Source organism: Lissotriton vulgaris, chromosome 11 (assembly GCF_964263255.1).
Source record: "Lissotriton vulgaris chromosome 11, aLisVul1.2, whole genome shotgun sequence".
Lineage (NCBI taxonomy): Eukaryota > Metazoa > Chordata > Amphibia > Caudata > Salamandridae > Lissotriton > Lissotriton vulgaris.
The window spans coordinates 1,077,071,960-1,077,094,844 of NC_141699.1; the positions used below are offsets into that span (position 1 = coordinate 1,077,071,960).

Below are 22,885 nucleotides of genomic sequence, written 5' to 3' on the forward strand. Positions count from 1 at the left end.
ATGGAAATGTGGAAAGTAGACAGAAGGATGTCAGGTCTCACTTTCGAAACAGAACCCCCTTTGAAGAAAGGGTGGAAGGTTAAATCCCTCAACTTAAACTTTGACAGTTCAGGGCCTGACTCACAAAGGTAAACTTACACTTGTCTAAGTTTACTATTGTTTGGTATTTACAAACTACTAGTTTACTGTTTCTAGTAGTAATTTTGCGACTGCATAGACTCTGCATTCACTGCGGAGAACTCCTCACATAAAAAGATAAGACAGGCCTATCTAATCAAGTGCGGAGTCTCTGCAGTCATAAAATTACTATTGTTAAAATTAAACTCGTAGGGGCTTATTTATAAAATACTTGCGCCCCTGGTGCGTCACTTTTAAAATAGGAAAAAGTAATGCACTGATCACGCAAGGGCTTCTAAATAAGCCCCGTAGTTTTACGAGTAGTACTTTTACCTTTGTAAATCAAGCCCTATGTGTTACAGTTGATCACTCACAGTTGACTCGTCATCATGTTACTATCCATCAGTATTTGTACCCTTCGATTAGTCAGTATCGCTTTTATTCAGTTTGTGTGGTATCATGATGACTACCGCAGACTCCCAAATAAATGAGTACCCTCCAGGCTCCAGACTCGACCCAGAAACTTTTTTGGCAGTATTATCTTTCCAGCAGCACCAGGTCAAGTGATACAGCTTTAGCCAGAGATTCATCCACTTCAGGTGAGATCACATACCAGCATATGAGGTTCTGACCGGCTCACGCGTGTAAGTTTCAGTTTTCCATCACCTCATTGATGCAGGTGAGGAGCAATGTTTTGTTTTTCACCAAAGTAATTCTTCAGCAAACCAGTGGCCAGTAGATCGGATGTCTCTTTCTAATGTCTTAAAAAACAATGCCCTTATCGTATCTACATGACATCTCTATGTAGTGCCTTGGACATGACCGAGGCCTCTTCAATTGAATTGAATTGAAAAAACATTTATAAAGCGCATGGCTACCCAGGAGCATCCCAACAGGTAGGACTGACACTGGGGAGGCAGAAAGAACTAAGGAAACAGAAAGGTCTTCAGTTGTTTACGGAAAGCCAGATGATTGGGAACTATGCAAAGATGTAGTGGCAGAGAGTTCCAGAGTTTAGCGGCATTATAAGAGAAGAGCCGTCCACCACTTCTAGCCTTTTTGATCCTAGGGACCTCGGCCAGATGCAGTTCATCTGACCGAAGTTTCCTATTAGCTTTGCAGGGACGGATTATGGCTGAGTTGATAGGAGGCTTGTTCCCCTACATAGATTTCTGTACTAGGCACATGATTCTTGATTTTCAGTGAATCCAAAGGCGCTAGACAGCAGGATGGCAAGATATCCAAGCTATTTTCTTTCTATGGTCTGTCAGGACAACTCATAGAGTTCAATTTCTTCTCATTCAGGAAATTCCCCAGATAGGGAGTGGTCTCCAAAGGGATCCTTGCTCAAGAAAGACAAAAAAACACAGCAAAAAGAAGTCCTCTTCTTCCTCAAGGTCTTGTTCTCGGAACCCTTTGGAGACTCAACACTATTCACCAATGCTAGTCTCTTCCTTGTCTTCTCAGGCCAAGGAATTTTAACAGGCCATGATGTAGATCTTCAGGACAAGCTCTTATCCCCTGGACCACTCCGGAAATGGAGCCCTGATTTGAGATGTTGCAGTTCTAGTAGCTCTTTCTTCTCCACCATCAGCCCCAGTTTATAGGATCTGGCTTTGATAAAGTTTTTTCTTTCTAAGCAGCTGCCCCTTTTGATTCTTTGCTGGCTATGGCACCATCGCCGGCATAACCCACAGAACTCATTTAGGCACTGCTTCTCCCTTTTATGTCAATTGACATTATATGGGTAGCCAAAGAAAATGTTCATTCAAGTTATGATGACCGCCCTTTAGCTGCACGCTTACCTAGAGCTCAGAGGAACTTTTAGACCAGAGTCTGATGTCCTACAAAACATTGTTGCAGGTAGGAAGATGATTCCAAACATAACACAACACATGTATTTGTAAAGCGCACCTTCGCCCAAGGGTATCTTGGTGCTGAATAACAGATGTTTATTGTTACTCATCTCAATGGTACTCATTTTTTCGACTTCAGAAGGATGAAAGGCCGAGTGGACCCACTGGGATTTGAACCTGTAACCATGAGGGCGAACACAGGCCCCTTCGGTGGCTGCATTAATTTGACATCCCGCTTCATCCTTATAATACATATGATGCACTGTACCTGGACTTACAAAATACTAGTGGCCTTGAAGTATCCCTGGAAGAGGAAATTCCATAACCTTCTGGATCTCTTTAGAGGAAGTCTTTTCTTTTACCTTTGTGGTACCCAAAGCAAGAGACGCCGTGGAACTGTTGAAATGAAGTTTAATACCCTTATGTATCATCATCAGTTTTGGAACCCTTGCTACAACTTAATGAGTTCCTCATGGAGCCAATTCTGGCTTCCCAAGAGAAACCCGTCAATCTGTAGACAAATTGCACAGTGCCAGAGACTGGCGCCCTTCTAGCGGATGGACAATGGTCCCCGCCATGGCGTGGTGCATGTACTCCCACCTTGAAATCACTATAATAAGTAGTCAGCTTTGAACCATGCCTCAGCACACACATGTTCCCATGAGGCACAGGGTCAAGGCTGATTTGCATATAGCCAGTGTCTGACCTAGGGTGGTGTGGAGTGCAAAAAAACGATGGGTTTAGGCCCAGATCTTTGTACTGGGGTGAATGTAAGACATTGTTCTGCATTCTGTCCATCAACTGTGTTTTTTGCAGTTTTCACCCCAAGTGTGCTGGGTATGCTCAGACGTGAGTCCCAGGCTCTCCACATCACTGGAGTCAAGCTATCCAGGCTGAAGAAGGCTGATAGCCAGAAACCGGTCCTTGGATGCTTGATTCCGGTCTAGGAAAGACATGGCTTGGTAGTTCGGGCTGGACTGTTCCCATGAGGCACAGGGTCAAGGCTGATTTGCATATAGCCAGTGTCTGACCTAGGGTGGTGTGGAGTGCAAAAAAACGATGGACTTAGGCCCAGATCTCTGTACTGGGGTGAATGTAAGACATTGTTCTGCATTCTGTCCATCAACTGTGTTTTTTGCAATTTTCAGCACACACAGCCATCATGTATGTGCTCTGAATGATTGTTTCATTGCATGTATTGTAAATATGTACCCTTTGAAAATTACAATATAAAGATTGAATACTTTCATATATACACCGTTTGTGTTTGTTCTGTACACCTTTTTGAGATGTATTTCTTATGATTGTTCTATCTTGGACGGTGTTCTACCCGTTTACAAGAAATTGTATAAAAAATGAAGTTCCCTGAAAGAAATCTATCAGCAAGCATACATCTTTTCTTGCTTCCAAATGTTACAATAAAATAATTTGACTATTCAATTAAATAAATCCCTTGAAGGCACATTTACCCATCCGTCATACTTTGCCCGAGCCCTCAAGGGTAGTTTGGGTTGCCCATTCTTCTTACCACTGTGGTCTAAATGGACACTCCATTTGCACTCTCTTTGTCGAGAATGACAACCGTCAGCTCACTGGGGTGTAAAGGCCTGGCAGTAGTGACAGTCATTTTATTCTAGATGCAGCACTGGTGTTTGTATCACTTTCCTGCTTGGGATGGAGGCCTACCAGCCTCTCAAATGTCTTTAAAGGGGTCTGCCAGTGCACTGCAACCTGATCCTTTGGCCTTCCACCGGGGACGGCTCCTCCGCTAAGGCAAAGGAGCGTTGCCCCACTGCTTTCAGCACTGCAAAAAAGGAACAATAAAATGATAATAATGCAATGCTATTAATATTTTCGAGCTGCTGCAGCTTTGTGGGCGGGGCGAGACTGCTCTGCTCACAGAGCAGGGCCGGGGAGGAGTGGTACCCACTCCAAGTGAGCATGAATGTTTGGCAGGCCCTCTTGAGCCAGCCAAACACTCATGGGCACTTTGCATGTTCTCCATCCAGGCTGTATTATAGCCGGGGTGGAGAGCATGCCGCATGCTCCCATTCCCTGGTTGAGTGCCGAACCACAGTGCTCAGACCAATCGCAACACTGCATTGCAGCGTTGTGTTTAGTCAGGGTAGCCTGGGAGGGTGCTTTCTGTTCCTGCTTCCAGAACGCATTGAGAGGACGTAGAGGACCGACAAGAGGTGGTGGCTGGTCAGCCGGCAGGCCTGCAGGTAAGTGTTTTTTATTTTTTTTAAACCCCCCTCCCCTCCCACTAATGCTATTTGGGAACAACTACCACTGCCTTCTACGTAAGACATGGTCATTGAATGTGTGTACCCTGTTACATGTGTAAAAGATGCATGTACAGAGCATGTGTAGCACAAGTGGTCAGAGATACACTGGGGGCCATTTTGTGGGCACTATGGTTGCTCCATTCCAGTTGAACCTATGGTATAAGATCCTGGCAGGATTAGGCTGAGTTGAATAAGCAAAAGTGTAGAACTGTCCATAACTGATAACATAACTGACTGTTGGAATACACAACTACTCTCTACAACTTTACTATAAAGCTGGGGAAGAAACTTCCTGCCTGCGTCCCAAGATTTCCTTACTAGGGATCTAGGGTCTCGATAACAATGATGACCGAGGAGCTCATAGTGCTCCAGGGTTGGGGTAGCCACTGTAAATACTGGATGCTCCAGCTACGATTTCCATGAGAGGACCTCAACCGCTCTGCAACAGTGAAACCTAAGGATGCTAAAGTGACCCTGCAGTCAGAGCGAAAATTTGTAACACGATCTACACAGAATATGGAGAAATATGAGTTGTATAAGTAACATAGAGTCATATTTGGGTATTCTCCATAGGGCTTCAAAAACCAAAGTGAGGGATGGAATGCTTGAATTAATTAATAAATTAATTAATTTATTTATTTATTTATTATGAAAGTATTATAGAGCGCGAACAAGCCCCTTTCGGATATCAGAGCGCTTTACAATCAGTGATGAAAATTATACAACAAAATAGAAACAGGTAGATCAAGTATACATAACATGGAATGTGGAATCAGCACCCATCAAGGAAATATATGGAACAGTCTCTGGTGTCTTCAGTAAATCGAGAAAATTAATCTCATAATAAACAGGTCCGGACTTGAGTGATGCTTCTTTTCAATTCTTTATTATGATGATCCAAAAACAGATTAAAATTACATGCAAAATGTCCCTTTTAGCCAACGCGTTTCGTCTCATGAATGAGACTTCTTCAGGGCTCATAGAGTTGTCTTTATCAAAATAGTGCAAGCAATTGTTGTTTATTATTCATAGCAGATTATTAGATACTCTGCCCAACTTATTCTGTATCTTGTGTAAACAATGAGGGCATAGTAACCAAGATTGTGTCAAGCATCGATGGTTAGGCAGAGTACCATCACCAAAAGTTTATAGCCACAGATGGTAGCAGGTGCAGGCTTTTCTTGCCTCAACCCTTGTGCATTAAATTTGCGTTAAAAGTGGCAAAACAGGAAAGCAACTGTGGTGCCTAGATTGTCTGCTTGGCAGTGATTGTCATGATTGTCAGCCACTGGCAATCATTCAGGGCCACATCCTTCACCATTGTTTTTCACTCGCTATGCCACCTCAGTTCAGACCCAACCATATGCAAATCAGAGTTGACCCTGCTCCAGTCGGAAAAGTACTGCCAGAAATGCAGAGCCAGGTCCTCCCTGAACCAGAATACAAGCAACCTAGGACCCGTTACATGGGCTTATCAGCCAGGTATAGCTCGATTCCAGTGGCACAGTGTGTGCGGACCCATGTCGGAGCATACTCTATACACTTGGGGTATCAAAAAAAAAAAGTGATGGAAGGAAAGCTTAAATTAATCCCAGCCACTGCCAATCGCTCGTGCCACATCCCAGTCCATTGCTTTTCATCCACTATGCTTCCTAAGTTATTTTGAGAGTTTTCTATAGCGCGGACAAGACCCAGGAAAGGGTATCAGAGCACTTTACAAAGAAACAGAGTAATTTGTAGAAACATTTTGTACAGACAGAGAAGGAATCATAATATTTGTAAAAAAAACGTTTGGCAGGTAGCAGACACAAAAAGGGAGACGTTTTACTTGGAGTAGTATGAACATGTTTCGGCATATGTATGTCAACGGGGCAACAATGTCATTAAGAGTTGTGGAGGGACAAATTTGGAGTCGTAGACTGGATCAGTTCCATGCAATTCAGTGAGAGCTGGTGTGGAGGTGAGGTCCCATATGGTGAGGAATGTGCCGAGTTAAGGGAGGAATTTGCACATCAGGAATGATTTGGACCCAGCCATATGTAAATCAGTCTTGCCCCTACTCCAGGGGGAACACTCCAGCTCGAACTGCCAAGCCAGGTGCACCCAGAACCAGAATACAAGTAACCTAGGACTAGTTTCACCCTTGTTATGGGCTCATCAGCCATGTATAGCTTGATGACAGTGGCAGAGTGAGCACAGGACCCACATCTGAGCAAACTTGTCACCCTGAGGGCAACCCTCATAGCGATTGCAACATTCCTAGCTGGTCCAGACCAGTCTAGACCCCACAACAGACGTATTGTTCCTTTCAGGTGAACTTAAGGGATGCAACAATACCAGTAGCTGCTGCAAATTTAGACAGTTTCTACCAAATCTGCTGTCCCCAAAAATATTTGACTCCTCCCACATTGTTACTAAGTGAGGAATGATTGCAATAGATCCCTGGGTACTTCAACTTATCTGCAGTGGCTTTGCCCTTTTCTTCCTCTTGTTCCCCACTAGGACAGACATCAAATTCAGCTTGACTCTAAAATATGATTTGGTGCACAAAGCAACGGCTAGGGCGTTCGACCTCGGACCGGGGAAACTGGGTTCGAACCTCGGTAACGACACTGAACATCCTGTGATTCTGGGCAAATCACTTAATCTCCCCGTGCCTAATAAAAATGAATGTGTGTCCTCATGTAACATAACTGGTGCTATGTAAAGTTCTCTGATACCCGATTTGATTGCGGGTTAAGTTTGCTCTATATAAAACTCTGCAACAAAAAAAAAACGCACACTAATCTTAACTGCTTTCAGGTACAACTTCATAAACTTTGAGAGACTGTAAAATCCAGTGTGACGGATCGGCTCGCTTGCTTCGGTTTGTACGGGTGACATTCATAGAATGGGGCCACTGGCAAACTTGTCTCTTGGCACCGAGGTGTTTATTTACAACAAAATGACGCTGCGCAGCCTCATAACCTATTTTTCTGTGCCGAGCTGCGTAATTTTAAAAACACAGGGATGCGTGATATTTACAACAATACGGCGCATCCCTGTGCTTTCCCCTGTGCTAGTGCACAATTGGCTGTCATGCGCCAATGCAGACGCCCTTGCACTATGGATTGTTTTGTGCAGGAAGGTAGACCTTCCTGCACAAAAACAATCATTGGTGGTGTTTTCCTCTTTCTAAGTGTGCTTCAGAATGCAGTGCACTCAGAAAGAGGAGAAAACAAGGAGAATTAACACCTGGTTGCGCCTCCCCTGGGGAGGCTTCGGATTCTAACACATTCCCAGGTTTACAAAGGTTGTACATCTGGGAACGCGGCAGAATCCATAGGTGTTGCGTGGCAACACCCACAGCAGCACCCATGGCACACTCCTTTCACGCAAAGTGATGCGCAAAAAGGGGTCGTATTTACAAGGCACTGAAAAGCCACGCAGGTTGGCTGTACATGGATGGAAAAGGGAAAGGGTGGGTTTCTGAGTGTGGCCTTGTAAATATGAAGCACCACGCTGCGCCTACGATGCATCAAAAAAAAGTGACACCACTGGTGGCGCAAGGGGCACATAAATAAGCCCATGAATGTATAAGCGTTACTGTTTGCTAATTAAGGGGCATATTTACAACAGACGACGATAAATATCGCAAAGCGCGCTTAGCGCTTTTATATTTATCGTTGTCTATCGCTGGAATATATCACCATGCTTGCGCTGTATTTACAGCGCATAGCACAACAGCGATATAAATTACAGCAATAGCGTGGTAATCGCCGTTTTGCAGGGAACATCGCTGGGTTTCCGATATGCTAATAACACAAGAATCCACCCCCTATGTTTGTCATGATTTTAGCAGACGTTTGTTTTTGGCCAAAAACAGCGGTTTTCACCTAAAGCTAACGTATGCTAAAATGCGTGCGCCACCTTGTGAATATACACGATGTGCACATCAGTGATATTTACAAGGTTGTACCGCCCAGTAACGCCCACTTTGCATCTCATTAGAGATGCAAAGGGAGGTACATATAATAGATTTTCTGAGGCAGCAGGCGCTCAACCTCCGGAGCTGCCGTGCTTCTTTCCATTGGCCACTAGCCTATGGTTCCTGCTGCAGCCAAAGGCAATGGCGCACGCTCAAGACTGGCACATTCCTGGCGTGGTCCTGTTTGCACGCCCAAGCCTCTGAGGCCAAAAATATCTCCAGTGATGACATAAGCCGGCTGCCTGCTTCGAGGACTTTGTGGTGTGGTTACAGGGGGATGCAGGCAACAGCTGCCTGCCCCCAGCTGACCTGCTGTGTACACAGGGCGCACAGCTTACTGCCTGCGAGGGCTCAGTTGTCTGCCATGTTGCCTGGGCTCAGGGGAGTGGTGGTGCTGGGTGAGACTCTGTCACTCACCCTCCACCCACCAGCTGTTCTCTGCCCTTATAGAAGTGCCCTTTCCTCGCGCCCTTTATCACCATATCTGTTTTAACCCGTTGTGGCTCAACCTTCTAGCAGTAGGAGTCAAAATGACGTGCTACGTTACACGTCATTTCAAGGGAGTAGCCAGAAATGTAAAATACCCCCACTTTGAAACAAATCTTCAATTACACCGAGTGGGTGAAGCAGGTTAGCCTGACACTTCCTAGGACTGTTCTCTTCAGCTGCTCGCCTTCCTATCATTCCTTTCACTGTCCCTCCCTTCCATTCACCCCTTTACCCCCTCCTTTTGTAATTGGAAGAGGAGTGGCGCAGTGGCCAGGGCGACTGACTCCAGAATCTGGGGTTCACGGTTCGATCCCCGGCGCCTGTGGCAGATTAGCCCAGCACCATGTAACTCTGGGCAATAGCTTGCTTAATTTTCCCGACGGCCCCCACGGCCTAGAGACCCTTACGGGTGATTAGCGCTTTACGAATGTGGATTTTATATATTCCAACAATCTATTCCATATTCCATCTATCCATCACTTCACTGATTCATGCATTTATCTTTTCACTCATAAACCCACCCTTTCACTTTTCTATCCATGTACATTGGCGGCCGGCACAGGTAAGCGCGGTAAGGCGGGGGCGGCAGGGCGTGGCAGAGGGGAAGCAAATAGATGACGGAATAGGTATTATTTATTTATTTAATTATACCTATTCCGTAGTCTGTCGACTTCCCCCCATCACAGCCCGCTCCACTGCACCGCCCCATCGCTTTTAACTCTGTTGGCCGCCGCTCTCCATGTATCCATTCATCCTTTCATCATTGCATCCATCTAATGACCAGTTCCTTCACATATCAAGCCATCTTTTCACACTTCCATCCATTTATCTTAACACACTTTCTTCCAACCTTTCATCCACCCTTCCTGGCTTTCGCTAATTGATTCCTTCACTTCTCCATCCAAACTTTCCTCCTTCCAGCCCTCTATCCTTGCATCATTTATTTGTTTTCAATCTTCATTTCTTTACCTTTTATTTTCCAATGATATCTACCATCATTCTTTTCATTTTCTGATCTTTCTTCTCACATTGTCCTTCATCCCTGCGCACTCCATATTTGCTCCTCTCTCTGTTTTTTTTTTAAATATGTTCATCATTTCCCAGTGCTGAATTTGAGCCGGTGCTTTCCGGTGCTGAGCACTGGCACTTAATTGTTTTCTAGTGCTAGGCACCGGCACCTAATTGTCAACACCACACTTAGGGCAGTGTGCCACAAGGTGGCACTGTTCATGCAATTTAGAGATGAGCAGTATAACAGTTGTTTAGGAAAACAATATACATTAAACATTTCTAATACCTGCCTCCCCAGCCATTCTTTTAGCTTTGGGGACCTGGAATAATCTGAACTGTTGCACTTTAAGGCGAGAGAGATGGTTAGTAGTTGTTTTGACAGCGATGACAGGGGCGATTGGAGGTGCAAGCTGCATTGGCCTCCTGGTCAGAGCCCTGGCACTTCATATTTTACAAATTAAGCACTGTCATTTCTTTTTCTTTTCCTGGGTCTGACTTCACGGCACTTGACCTCCACCTCTCTTAGCCCTGCCCTGGAATGTTTTATGACACATTGTCTGCCTCCTTCCAGAATAGGCCAAATATAAAAGGTGCCAACTTTCACTGGGATACAGATTTCTGCGCCATGGGTGCAGTGCCGACTCCCACTTAAAAGAATGCCCAGTCTTCAGCTTTTTTGTTGTTGCAGTTTTATACAGCGAGAACTCAACCCAAATATATTGGAGCACTTTACATGAGCATCAGTTGCATTACACAAGGACACACTTATTTTTTAGGCACGTGGAGATTAAGTGGTTCGCCCAGAATCACAGGATGTTGAGCCGACGCCGAGACTCGAACCCGCTCCAAAGTCATCAGCTGTGGCCGTTACCTTTACGCTTAATGCAGCACACATTATCCGATTATTTTTTCTATATCAGTCCCCCCAGTATTTGTCAAATTAGAAAATGGGCTTAACAATCATACATGTTAAAACACTCTGCTGTAATGCGCTCCTAGTACAGTGAGGGATGCTCCAGATTACATAGTACAGCCTTTCTTCTTGTAATCTCTGCTAAACTTCAGCTAAGCCGCTGTGCATTCCAGAGCTCTCAAGTTTCCTGGTTCCATGCCGGAGTAACTCACCCAGTCTAGGGTTTTCTTTCCGTTGTGGGCTGTGTGGGGACTACAAGTCCCAGAAGGCAAAGTAAACTGGAGATGTTCGCACATAGCCAGAGGCGCAACTAGAGCCATATTTCGGGGGGCTACTAAAAATTTCGGGGGGGGGGGGGGTAATTCTTGCAGCAAAAGGCAGAGTGGAGATGAAGGGGTGAAAAAACAACAAATCCTCGTTAACACATAAATGGTCTTTTAAAGACCTGTGAAGTACTCGGGTGCGGCTGCAATAAGCTCAAAAACTGTCTTTGTGTGTGCCCGGGAAGCTGTCTGAGCCCGGGCTGACACACAGGACGGAGGGAGGCTAAAGCCCTTTGAGCCCCATGGGCGTTGGGCACCTGTTCATAGCCGTGGGAAACCCGAGACATCTGTCACTCTCAGGTACCGACTTCCTGTCATCAGAGACGTTTTAAGGCATGGACAATGTGGGCTCTAGCCCAGGGCCCCATCCTTTCAGGGGACCCCTGGCAGAGCCAGCTCTGTTCTACAGACAGTCTTGTCCTAATGACCTTGCAGGCTTCTTAGACAGATTGTTTAAATACTGTTTCCTTTTAATTTTTTTTAATGTGAGTGATGTGTGAGAATTTATTACAGACATTTTGCAGAGAAATGTTGCTTTTATGTTTCTTGCAACATCCATAAAAAAGTTCCTTTTAGATCAAATCAGGACCTCGCATATGAGACATGGGAGGGGGGGGGTCACAGAAGTTATGTCAAGTAATATTGATGAGCTGCTGCTGTGTTTCAATATTGAAAAAACACGTCATTATCCCTGAATATTAGATGTAACAAATTTAGAATCAGCAGGAGTGTTCCTATGCATTGACAATGACCGGGCCAACAAGGGCAGAAAAGAACTAAAGTAGGATAATAAATTAAAATTTGTTCAGAACAGGGGCCCCCAAAATAAGTTTTGCCAAGGGGCCCTAAAATCCTTAAAATGCCCCTGCAGGTCATCAGGGGTACCATGCTCCAGTCCGAGTCTTCACTTTTACAAATCTTTGATGTCAGGAGTATTAATACAATTGATTGAGCTGAAATAAAACAAAATAAAACCCCCAGAATGTGTTAGGTTGATAAATACAAGCCCAGCACTGGAAGCTGGAGTTAGATCTCAGTCAAAGCTCTTACAGTGTGTAATTGCAGCTAGGGCTTAAAGTGGGCCAGGTCCTGCCAGTGCTGAGGTTCTAAAAAGCAGGTGCTGAGACGGGTCCCTATCGGGCTCTCCAATTCTGCCCTCGCCCTCCAGGTGAAAAGAAAAATCTAATCTCAGCAGCAGTGCCCCCCCCCCTTTAGTGCTTTTGATGTAACTACAAAGAGACTCGTCATAGTTTTTTCACTGTCTCATTGTTTCAGAACTGAAGCATTTTCATATTATATAAAATGAAGCTATAGTTGTTGCTTATTTATCTTATGTAACTGTATGCCAATAATACTGGCAGGGGGCCTGTTTTCAACCTCATGGTCATAATACAAATTAGCTTGTAACGTCAGGCCTCAGGTTCTTTTCCTTCAAGTCCTTTTCTCCCATCGCTTTCCCTCAGAGTCTTTCATTGACCTGGTGTTGCTAATTCCTGGGATGTGATGGCTGTGATAATTCAGCGGTCAATTTTAGCTGAGATCCTGACATAGACACAACCCAAACTACTTGCAATGAGTCTCTCTCAGGCATTCAGAAAGACCATCAAATTGAAGAAAAGGCTATCACCGCTTTGCACAATTCAATATGTCTCTTGGACCTCTGATCTACCCTCCCATGATACGTCTTGGAGTTACACCCTCCATTCCAACAGGTTGTGTTGACCACTGTGCCATTTTATTAAAACCATCAACACTTATTCGTAGGCCACAAATCCCCACCCATATGTATTTGGAAATCTCTTCACGTGGAAGCCTTCATCAGGAGATGTCTAGGGCAGCTCTTCCATGCGTTGTCGGTCCAGGATGAGGGACGTGGGTGTCCTGAAGTTGAGGATTGATGAAAGAAAGGTCTCCTGCATGGCTTGGGAAATGGCTGACCTCTACCGTGAGTTCACATTCGCAGGATTTGGAAGGATTTTTGAGTTTCAGGGCTCAGTACACACTAAGTTCATGGCTGTATGCTGAGGACCCGCTGTGGCATGGAGCGGGACCAAAAGATTGGCTCTGTCGTTCGGAGGGGCACACCGTTTGCACTGTCCTTCGCTGGAAATGCCTTCGCTCAGGACACCGATTTTATCAGTTTTGAATGGTCTGTCATTCCCCTAAACACCGAGCCCTTCACCACATCCAAATGGGATGTGAATGATGTGTGGTTTTTGAACATGAATATGTGCCATCTGAGTAAGCAAGGAGCGCGTTTGCTGTGTTTAACTCTGGAAACCAAGAATCCATTTTGAATTGGGTGGGCATGAGGGCACACAAGATGGAGGTTGGGAACAACCTGCCAGACATCAATGTCGATTGCAGATCTCGTCGAAGTCATTGCTGAGACTTTTATAATGCAACTGACTCTAGAGTGTGACTATTTGGCGGTAGAAAGTCCTTTTGAAGTGTTGGGAAGCACATTGTCCTTGGATACAAAAAAAAAGGAAGAGAACCCTCTCCACCTGCCAGTTAAGATCCATTGGGGACTGGAGTCAATCAATCAGGGTTCTTGAATAGTGCTGCTAATCACTCATCAGTGTCTTAAGGCGCTGGTGGGGTGGGGGGTCTGCAGCTTCATTTGAAGAGCCAGGTCTTGAGGTCCTTCTTGAATTGAGGCAGTGATGGTTATGGCCTGAGATGTAGAGGTACAGAGTTCCAGATATTTTCAGCGAGGGAGGAGAAGGATCTTCCTCCGGCTGAGGTCTTGCGGTGCCGTGGAATAGTGGCCAGGGCCAGTTGGGTGGAGCGGAGATGTCTGGTGGGTGAGTAGAAGGACATCCTCGTCATCACAGGTGCTGGTGCTTTTTCAGGCTAGTGCGTGCACCTGCACAGCACACACACAAGACAAACACCAGGGCAACATCACCTCGGCTGGGATAGAGTTAAAGCAATCACTCTCAGTAGATTGTGCCTGACGACAGAACAGTAGATGCACTGCCCGCACCGTCCACCAGCATCCACAGACCAAGCCTGCTAATGAACAGCAAAGACAGAAAGGTACTGCACCAGAGTGAGTTACCTGTGGAGAGCCATAGCTTTTTTCTACCCATGTTCTGCCTTACCATGGTTTCATAGGGTTTGTGAGGTAGAAGTTGCTCAGAGGAGTATTAAATACAAGCACCACTACCCAAGGAGGGACAGTGTAAGACCTTGCAATGTATAACCATTCAATACCTTTCACAAAGGAGCCGCCCATGTTGTACCTGTTCACAGTGTTTATTGCATTAATAGCTGTGTATCCTTTTGAATGTCCTCTGATATTTACGTATACTATTACGTTGCCTGTCAGAAGTGGCACCTGTTTGTTTTTAGTAAAATAATTGTCTTGTCCCTTATACCAGATGTCGTCTCGATGAGGTCTGATTTTCCATGCTACACCGCTTCCTTGTGTAAGCTTTGAACAGTTCGAAGTTGCTACTTTGAGGGCCAAGTGCTAAAGCGGTATACTTAGTGCTGAGTTTTGGGCTCAGTGGTTGAGTAAAATCCTAGAACACAATACCAGCAATAAAAGGCTCAGAGTGTTAGAATGTAACCCACAAACGCCAAATAATGGAGGTATTCCATGATAATAGATGAACCTTCTTATTAAGCTCTATATATGAAAATATATAAAAAGAAATTTTTACAAAAAAATATCAATAGCTTGCATTTACTGAGTGAAATTCTAGACTATGTTCAAAGAGATCAACATACTCATAGTTCTTTTTGGATTATTTTTAAATAAATATATTAAAAATAAAAAAAAGGGTAAAACAACGCACATTCCAAATGGGTTCTTTGCTTTTATCAACAGTACATATATGTTAAAAAATTTAAATTTAAGACATTCGTTCTTATGGCACTCGCAGGAGATTTCCTATATGTATCGTTTGTTGGATTCCCGGTAGTCGTAGGGGTCTCCTGCAAAGGGAAGTGACGGGGGATAGTTGTAGGCACCGTCCATGAAAATCCACAAGGTCCCGATAACCATCACTGGTGTCACCAGGAAGAGACACAGACGATCGACTGTCCGTGCCATCCTGTTCCAGTTATCTTTCTCCTGTAAATGGTAAGAAGAAGATCAGAAAAGGTGGCAGAGGAACAAGTGTTAGGGCTTGGAGTTTAGAGAGAGATTCTTGTAAATTTGAAGGAGATTTGATAACTTTTTTTGATACAAGCTTCTTCTGCCTCTCTCAATTAATACACTGGACAATACCTATCATTGACAATCTAATATTGACATAAATATACAAACAGAAGCTAGGCTAGAAAGGAAAGAAGAAAAGTTGTAAAGTAAAAATGTTGGTATGGGTCTTAAACTATTCCATACCTTGGTTGGGGTTCTCTATGCGCACCCTCCTTACATGGTGACACAGCATAGAGAAAGATCTTAGGTATCAAGGAATATAGATATCAGGCGTTCGCATACAGGGTTTTTTTAATAATGGAATGAAGAAACTACAGGAGAACCCACTACCCTGAAGACAAAATAAAACAGTTGATTGATGGTAATGTACTGAAGAAATAACACAGCACACAAACAGGGACTGAAAGTGGGATTAATTAATTTTACCACAGCCATCAAGAAGGTAAGACATAATGTATTGACTCAAACTACCAAGGGGTGAAAAAATTAGACATATCATCAAAATGTCTTCAAAAATAGGTAAAAAGGAAGAACAGGAAAATGCTAAGACAAAAAAAATGAAATAAAATAAAAATATTGAAAGATGGGAGGATGGTAGCAATATATAAAAATAGTTCTGTAAAATGTCTGGAGGCATAGGATAATGAATCAAAATATCAAACTGAAGGACTTTTTAAAGAAAAGCAAAGAAAAACCAACATGCGCAGTCAGTTCATAACACACACTCAGCAATCAACTTGCCAACGAGTGAGAACAAGATAATGTAAGAATAAATACAAAATGATGTATCAAGTTAAAAAAACAAGTGGGTTTCTGTAATTTAAAAATGGAATGTAAAAGTATTTATTGTTATCCCTTTACAGGTGCTGTGGAATAGATCAAAATAAATTGAAAACTAAGTATACTACAAACGTATTTAGTCAGTGGTAATTTATGCTGTTTTGACTTTGTCCTGGTGAAGGATCAAATAAAAGAATCTCTGAAACAAGCTGACCCGCACCACCGGGATGTATTTTAAGCTTGTGCAAGAAAGTGTGAGATGTTGTAATAATTTTAATTGAGTGACAAAGGTTATGACACAGCTTATCTCTCAATTCTACTAATACCTATCCCCCAGTAGCCATCTAAAAAAGATGTTAGGGTCTAACAGAAAAGTAAGGGGTTTTAGGTAGAAAGGTCCTGAATTCAGCAATAATAGATTGCTGAGGCGGACCAATTCCACGAATATTATTAAGGTGCAATGAGAGTGAGATTAAATAATATTATAATCATAATATTCAGTGCAGATTGAGAATGCCTACCAAAGAATAGGTAATGAAAGACATATTTAATGAAGACAATTTTAATGATGTCCTAAGACTGTGTAATTTCATTGTAAGACTTTTAAAGAGAATTCAACTTGCGTACCCTGAGTTGGCGGCGGCAATCCGGAAACCCTGGCTAGGGTTACCATGGGAGCCAGACACATATCTACTGAATCAGATGCTACCTGAAATGTATGGGAGCACAAGGTAATTTCACGATTATATGTGCTACTGATCCCACAACCTGACAGACGTATGACTACACTGGAATCCCACTGGTAAAGAGATATGAGGAAAGACTTGGGGGAGTGAGAGTGGACGAGAATCCTCAGCAACGCAATGCTTGGTTGAAATTAATTCAGTATAAATGTGGACATAGGGAAACTGTGACACCTCAGATGCTGCAAAGATTGGATCCGTCCAAATCGTATAACTGCACCACATGTAGGATAGCAGCGGGCACAAATTTACAAATGTGGTGGACTTGCTTGGGTGTGTTGAACTTTTAGGGAGAGGTGCTCATCACACTGAGTTCATTGGCTGGGATCACATTGCAGCCATGATACAGTAATGCATACTGGGCTATGTACCCCGCTCTGAGCAAACAAAAGCAATGATCAAAGTGGTGGAATTAGGATTAACGGGGGCCAAAAAATGTATTGCATTGAATTGGATAGCTAGTCAATTGTCGACTAAAGGGCGGTGGACCAGGGAATTTACCCGATGGGTACAAGCTGAATGTGGAGTGAGACTGAGGTTTACATAAACTGGAGGCATAGAGAGGCGAATCATGGAATAGAATATAAAAGAAATTGAATTGCAGCAAACAGAATAAGAAGCCACTAAAAGGATAAACCTTGGAAAATAACATTGAGCTGCCAGAGTGAGAGATGGGAGAGGATTCCAGTGTGTATATCCACCGGGTCTGGTGGCTCAGTGGACTATTGAGTCCACTGTAGGGGCCTGTGTTTGACCTCATATTTAAAGATTCAGATCCCCGCAGGTCCACACAGTCTTTCATCCTTCTGAGGTTGATAAAATGAGTAGCATTGATTTGGATAACAATAAACATATGTTATTCAGCGCCAAGATACCTTTGGGTCAACGTGTGTGCCTTACAAATACATATGTTCTGTTATGTTATGTTATTGAGCAGATGTGATGTTAATGGTGATAATGTAGGGCAGTGTCACTCAAAACCAGTGGCTTTAAAATAAAGTGCATAAATGTTGATGCAAGTTCTTCAATGAACAAGGGGATTAGCAGGGAAACACAAACCTCATTGTAGTCGTTTTTGTCCTTCATGTGCTTCACTACAAAGTTGGCCCCCTCAATGGCCGGCTTTATCTCGTCGTAGAGCAGGTCCTGGACATCATTAGCACTCAGGGGGTTCAATCCTTTTCAGAAAAAAAGACAAACAGGAAGAGAACAGGTTAGGGCTGATACAAGAAGTGGTTGTAGGACTGACTCTGCAGTAGAAGAGCAGCAGGTATGGAGGCCTGCCATGGACATAAGATGAAATAGTGGAGAAATATTGTGATAAAGCTGTACGTAAAACGGGTGGATAAGGTATGATCAGGGCCACTGGTATTATGCGATTGTGCAGCGAGTTTCGGAAAATTATAGATTTACCGCATTTGCCACATAATCCATCTTTTGCGGCACAATCTGCAGATTTTAACCCCAAAAACTAGTTTCTAGCTCCAAAGGTTTAAAAGTGAATAGAAATCCAGCGACATGTGTTGCCAAGCAGGGAAGGCCCTTTGCAAAGCTGGACTGGTCACCTTCATGTTGCTTACTGCTGTCTTTGGGTGTTAAGCTCGTGCTAAAGTGGCACAGCCAATGCCCACACAGTGTAATCAAGTTTAAAAATGCCAAAATAATGAACTAATACTATTACAAAATGTGCTGCGTTATGCCGCATAATTTGCCTTTTCTTGATGCATAATTTACTGAAATCTACCACATGATTTGGCCCTCTGCTGCCATATAATTCCAGTGGCCCTGGGTATGAAAGCTGCTGTTTATGCGCCTGACTTCTCCAATACACTGGCACTTAGGCATAGGTTCAATTCTGCATAGAGGCACTGAGCTTTGCTCCACAAGTTCTTAAACTGAGAGCAGAACCTCTCAGTACAAACTACCATTATTGTCTGCATCTGCTGGTTGGGTCACATGAAATTAATTGTGTGTTTTTTAGTCCAGTTACTATGAGGGAGTGGAATGGACCACATTGGTTGTCCTACTAAATACAGATTTCCATCAGTGTTGGATGTGGCCTCCAGAACTCATCATAATGCTCTGCATTCATCCTTATGGGTGCTTGGTACAGTCATGGCATACCATCACTTTTTTGAGTTGGTTATACTTATCGCTGGACAACCCAATATGCCTTTCCCAACAGCCTTATGTACAAGTTTCACCTACAGCCTTACACACTACTAGACCACTTTGTGATCTTCTGATGTTCTAGCCACAAGCACTAGCGTCTCCAGAGGTGGCAGATGGTACGTGCCTATTTCGCCTCAAATCACACCAACACAACCATGGATGTTGATTTCTCCAAAATGCCAGCTGAAGTGACTGAACACACCCTTTGTAAATGTAAATTGATACTTGTATAGCGCACTACTCACCCGCAAGGGTCTCAAGGCGCTTGTACGAATACCGCTGTGGAACCCGTCCTGGCTTTCCCTGTGAGGCATCCACTCCTGGGCACCCCCAAGGTGGAGGCCAGGCATCCGTAGCGTTGTAGGGGTCGTTGTCGAGATTAAGCAAGCTATTGCCCAGAGTTGCAGAGTGGGACTCCATGATTGGAATAGGCACTGAGGCGAGAATTATCAGGTCCGGGGAATTTTGAGCCCAAGACCCGCCGAGGCGGGGAATTGAGCCCTGGTCCCGGGCCAGACCTCTGCATCAGGGTCTGCCGCTCTAATCATTGAGCCACACTTCTCCTTTGACCTTAATAGTATCACAGGAAGTGACATCATATGACCTTTGACCCTGGATATTCCCAGAATGAACTGTCATATGACCTTAACCCTGATGTCATCACAATAATTGTCCCCGCTGAATTTCCCCAGTAACTGCATGATTAATATACAACACAACATAGATAAATGTCTATATGAGATACCAATGAAACATTGGTGCTGGGATCGAGTTAATCTTTATAGCAATGGTGGGTTTTAGGCTCTGTGTTGCCTCTGCCTGGCTTGGTCTTTCACGCCTGACATTTCAGCAATGGAAAGGGCGCTATATATATATATATATATATATATTTATAATCTAGAAAAAGCACTTTATGAACGAATGGGGAAGAGTTGAAAACTAAAGGCAGGAGGATCTGTTTTTTTTTTTACTCGAACTGGGTAGAAGTAGAAAATGTCTGCTGTACTGTAAAGGATATGAATATATCTTTTAATTTGGGCCAAGTTGTTTTGTTTTAATGCTCCTAATGTATTACTTTGCCTCGGCTATTATTTGATTAATTCTATTTATGGTCTAACTTTCAGATGTATCCTTATTTAATGTATTTATGTAATCTTGCTTTTACAGTTTTCCTAATTTAAAAGAAAAGGGAAAAAGAGATATCATACCACTCATATTAGGTTGCTAACTTAATATACCAGAGGACATTACTCATTGTCTTTCTATGACATGAAACTTAAGAGTTCGTCTGAAGAGGATACAGCCCCACAAAACACAGAGCATCACTGGGATCCAAATTATCTATATCATAATCTCTCAATATTTAATAGTTCCCCTCTTGTATACTGCAAAGAGGAATGTTTTGATGAATCAGGTGAAGAGGAAAAAAAGAAATAAAAACACAATAGTAGTAATGTCTACATGTATTGTTTGCTATAGACCATATACTGAGTATGAAATACGTTACTGGTTTAAACTCTTGCTTATTAACTTATGATCATTTGCAAGGTATTATCACTCACGTGAAGCTCGGAGGTGAAGCTTTCATTCAAACACATGAATTCAAGGTAATAAAACATGGCAACAACTTGTTCAAAAATGTGTTTTTGATTTTTTGTTCATTTTTTATTTATTCTGACGCGTATTCCTTGTACTGCCTAATTTATTTATTTAACCCTTTCCATGCATATGACAAGCTCAGCTCGTCATGTGGCACAGTGGAGCTGTGCTCATGACGAGCTGAGCTCGTCATAACTACCGCGGCCCGCCCACGGGCAGCTAATTCCCCGCCTGGGCGGGCGTTCTATTGGAGTGGGCGGAGTCATGGCGAGTCCGGCTCGTCATGAGCACAGCTCCACTGTGCAGCATGACGAGCTGGGCTCGTCACGAGCACCACGGCGCCGCGTGCGGCCTCGGCCCCCCCCCACCCCCGCACCGCGGGGGAATTAGCCCCGCGTGGAAGGGGTTAACATACCCTAAAGCAAAATGTCTTGGTTGCAGTGGAAACTGTAGAAAGTAAACTTTGCATTTACCGAAGATGCAAAGTGAGTGAGCCCAATGTACTACACATGTAGTTCAGGAGCGTTCTCCTCATGAGAAAATGTTGAAAAAATTGAGGCAAACTTCACATAATTTGCTTTCGTGTTAAAACGCCAAAGATTGGCAAAATTACATGAAATTACTTATAATTGTATGAAATGTAAATATGTCACTTTGTTGTCTATTTTAAGGCAAAATGTGTCCTTGTGTCAATTTGTTACGCAAGGTAGCATTTCACCTGAAAAAATTGTGGCAAAAAACAAAAGCACTGAGAACTACAGCTGCTCATGTTCTGCTGTTCCTGTGGGTTTGGAGTACGGTTTTACCGTGAATGCCATTTTTACTGTGACTGGCATGTAATTGTGCAAACTCAAGTAGTGGTGTAAATTCTAGAATTTTATGTAGCAAGCATAATGGGAAAATCCCAAAATACAGAAATTACACCGGTGTAATTTACATTTTGCCCAGGCCTACATGTAATGCATTTTAAAGCACAATTTTTCAAATAATTCTGGTAAAAAGCCATAGATGGGCTGCTCATGAAATATTCAAGTCCTTTCTTGCTATGTCAAGCTAATGAAAGCTGATGCTTACCATGAGTTGGTACCATTTTTAGCAAAATGGGTGGTCCCATATGTCAAAATTGACCTCCATTGTGCCAGGGTCAGCATTCTGCCATGAGTGCCCCATATATGATTTTAAGACATAAATTGCATACAATATGCTAGTGCCAGAATTTTACCATTAGCTCCATTCATATCCATGGGTAACCTTATAGCAAAAATACCTCTGGTATGTTATGACGAGCATTTTATCATGATTGTCCTCCTCCCTTGTCCTTCAGTATGCCAGTGCCAGCATTTTGTCAGGTGTAGCCCAATGCTAAGAATTACCTCTGATTGGCCAGCACCAGCACTTTGCACATGGGCTTCCCATATGCCAAATATTCTCTCTAGTATTCCTGTGCCAGTATTGTGCCACAAATATCTGTCATGCTAAGAACTGCCTCCAGTAGGCCCGTGCCAGCATCTTGCTAGGGGTGGTTCTATAAACCAAAAATCACCTTTAGTTTGCTTGGACCAATGGGAGATCAACACCACATTCGCACTTACACTCACTCACCTTCACTTACTCACACTCATTCTCACTTCCACCCACTTTCATTCATTCTCACTCTCTTGCACTCACTCTTGCTACTTCTCGCTCACCCACTCTCACTCGCTCTTAATCCGACTCATTTATATGTTCTCATATACACTCAATCAAACTGTCACTCACTCATTGTGACTCTCTCATTCCTATTCATTCACACTAACCCTCACTCACATTCACTCCCTGACACTTTCTCGCTCACACTCACTTGCACTCAATCTACCACTCAGTCTCATTTATTCTCATGCACTCTGAGTCACTCATTCATTTACAGTCTCTCACTCTTACTCTCACTCACATATACTTTCTCTTTCACACTCAGTTGTACTCACTCTTACACTCACTCACTTTCTATTCTTTTCTATTCTAGAGTTTTTATATAGCGCATGGCTACCTGAAGGCCTCCCAGCACTGCAACAGACACCTTAAAACAACAAACTGCCAGGGTCAGTTGCAGAAAAGCTAAGTCTTCAGAGATTTGTGGGAAGGAAGTTCATACTCTTATAGGCTCAGTTTCAGAGGTAGAGAGTTCCAACGTTCACTTTCATTTATCACTCACTCGGTGTCACTCATTCTCACTCACAGTTACACTCACTGTCATTCACTCATTCTCACTCACACTCATTCCTACCGACAATGCATTACACATTATTATGCAGTAATTCCCATGCCCTTGCAGTCACCCTTTCTCTCACTCAGTCACCCATTCTCACTCCTTCTGACTAACTCATACTTGCTTACTGGCACTCAGTTTGACTCATCCTCTCACTGACTCGCTCTCACTCAGTTTCACTCACGCACAAGCTCACACATACAGGAATCCG

At 43.5% G+C, this 22,885-nt stretch overlaps 1 protein-coding gene across 1 annotated transcript in view; it reads right to left on the reverse strand.

The window, feature by feature from the left end:
* Positions 1 to 14,812: 14,812 nt before the first annotated feature.
* LOC147684152 (acetylcholine receptor subunit delta-like) overlaps positions 14,813 to 22,885 on the reverse strand; it is a 63,964-nt gene continuing 55,891 nt past the window's right edge. Inside the window, exons 11-12 of the mRNA XM_086944955.1 lie at positions 17,718 to 17,836; positions 14,813 to 15,048 (exon numbers count right to left, since the gene is read on the reverse strand). Coding sequence (XP_086801081.1) covers positions 14,866 to 15,048; positions 17,718 to 17,836 — 302 coding nt within the window. The 3' untranslated portion in view covers positions 14,813 to 14,865. The remainder of the gene's footprint in view (positions 15,049 to 17,717; positions 17,837 to 22,885) is intronic.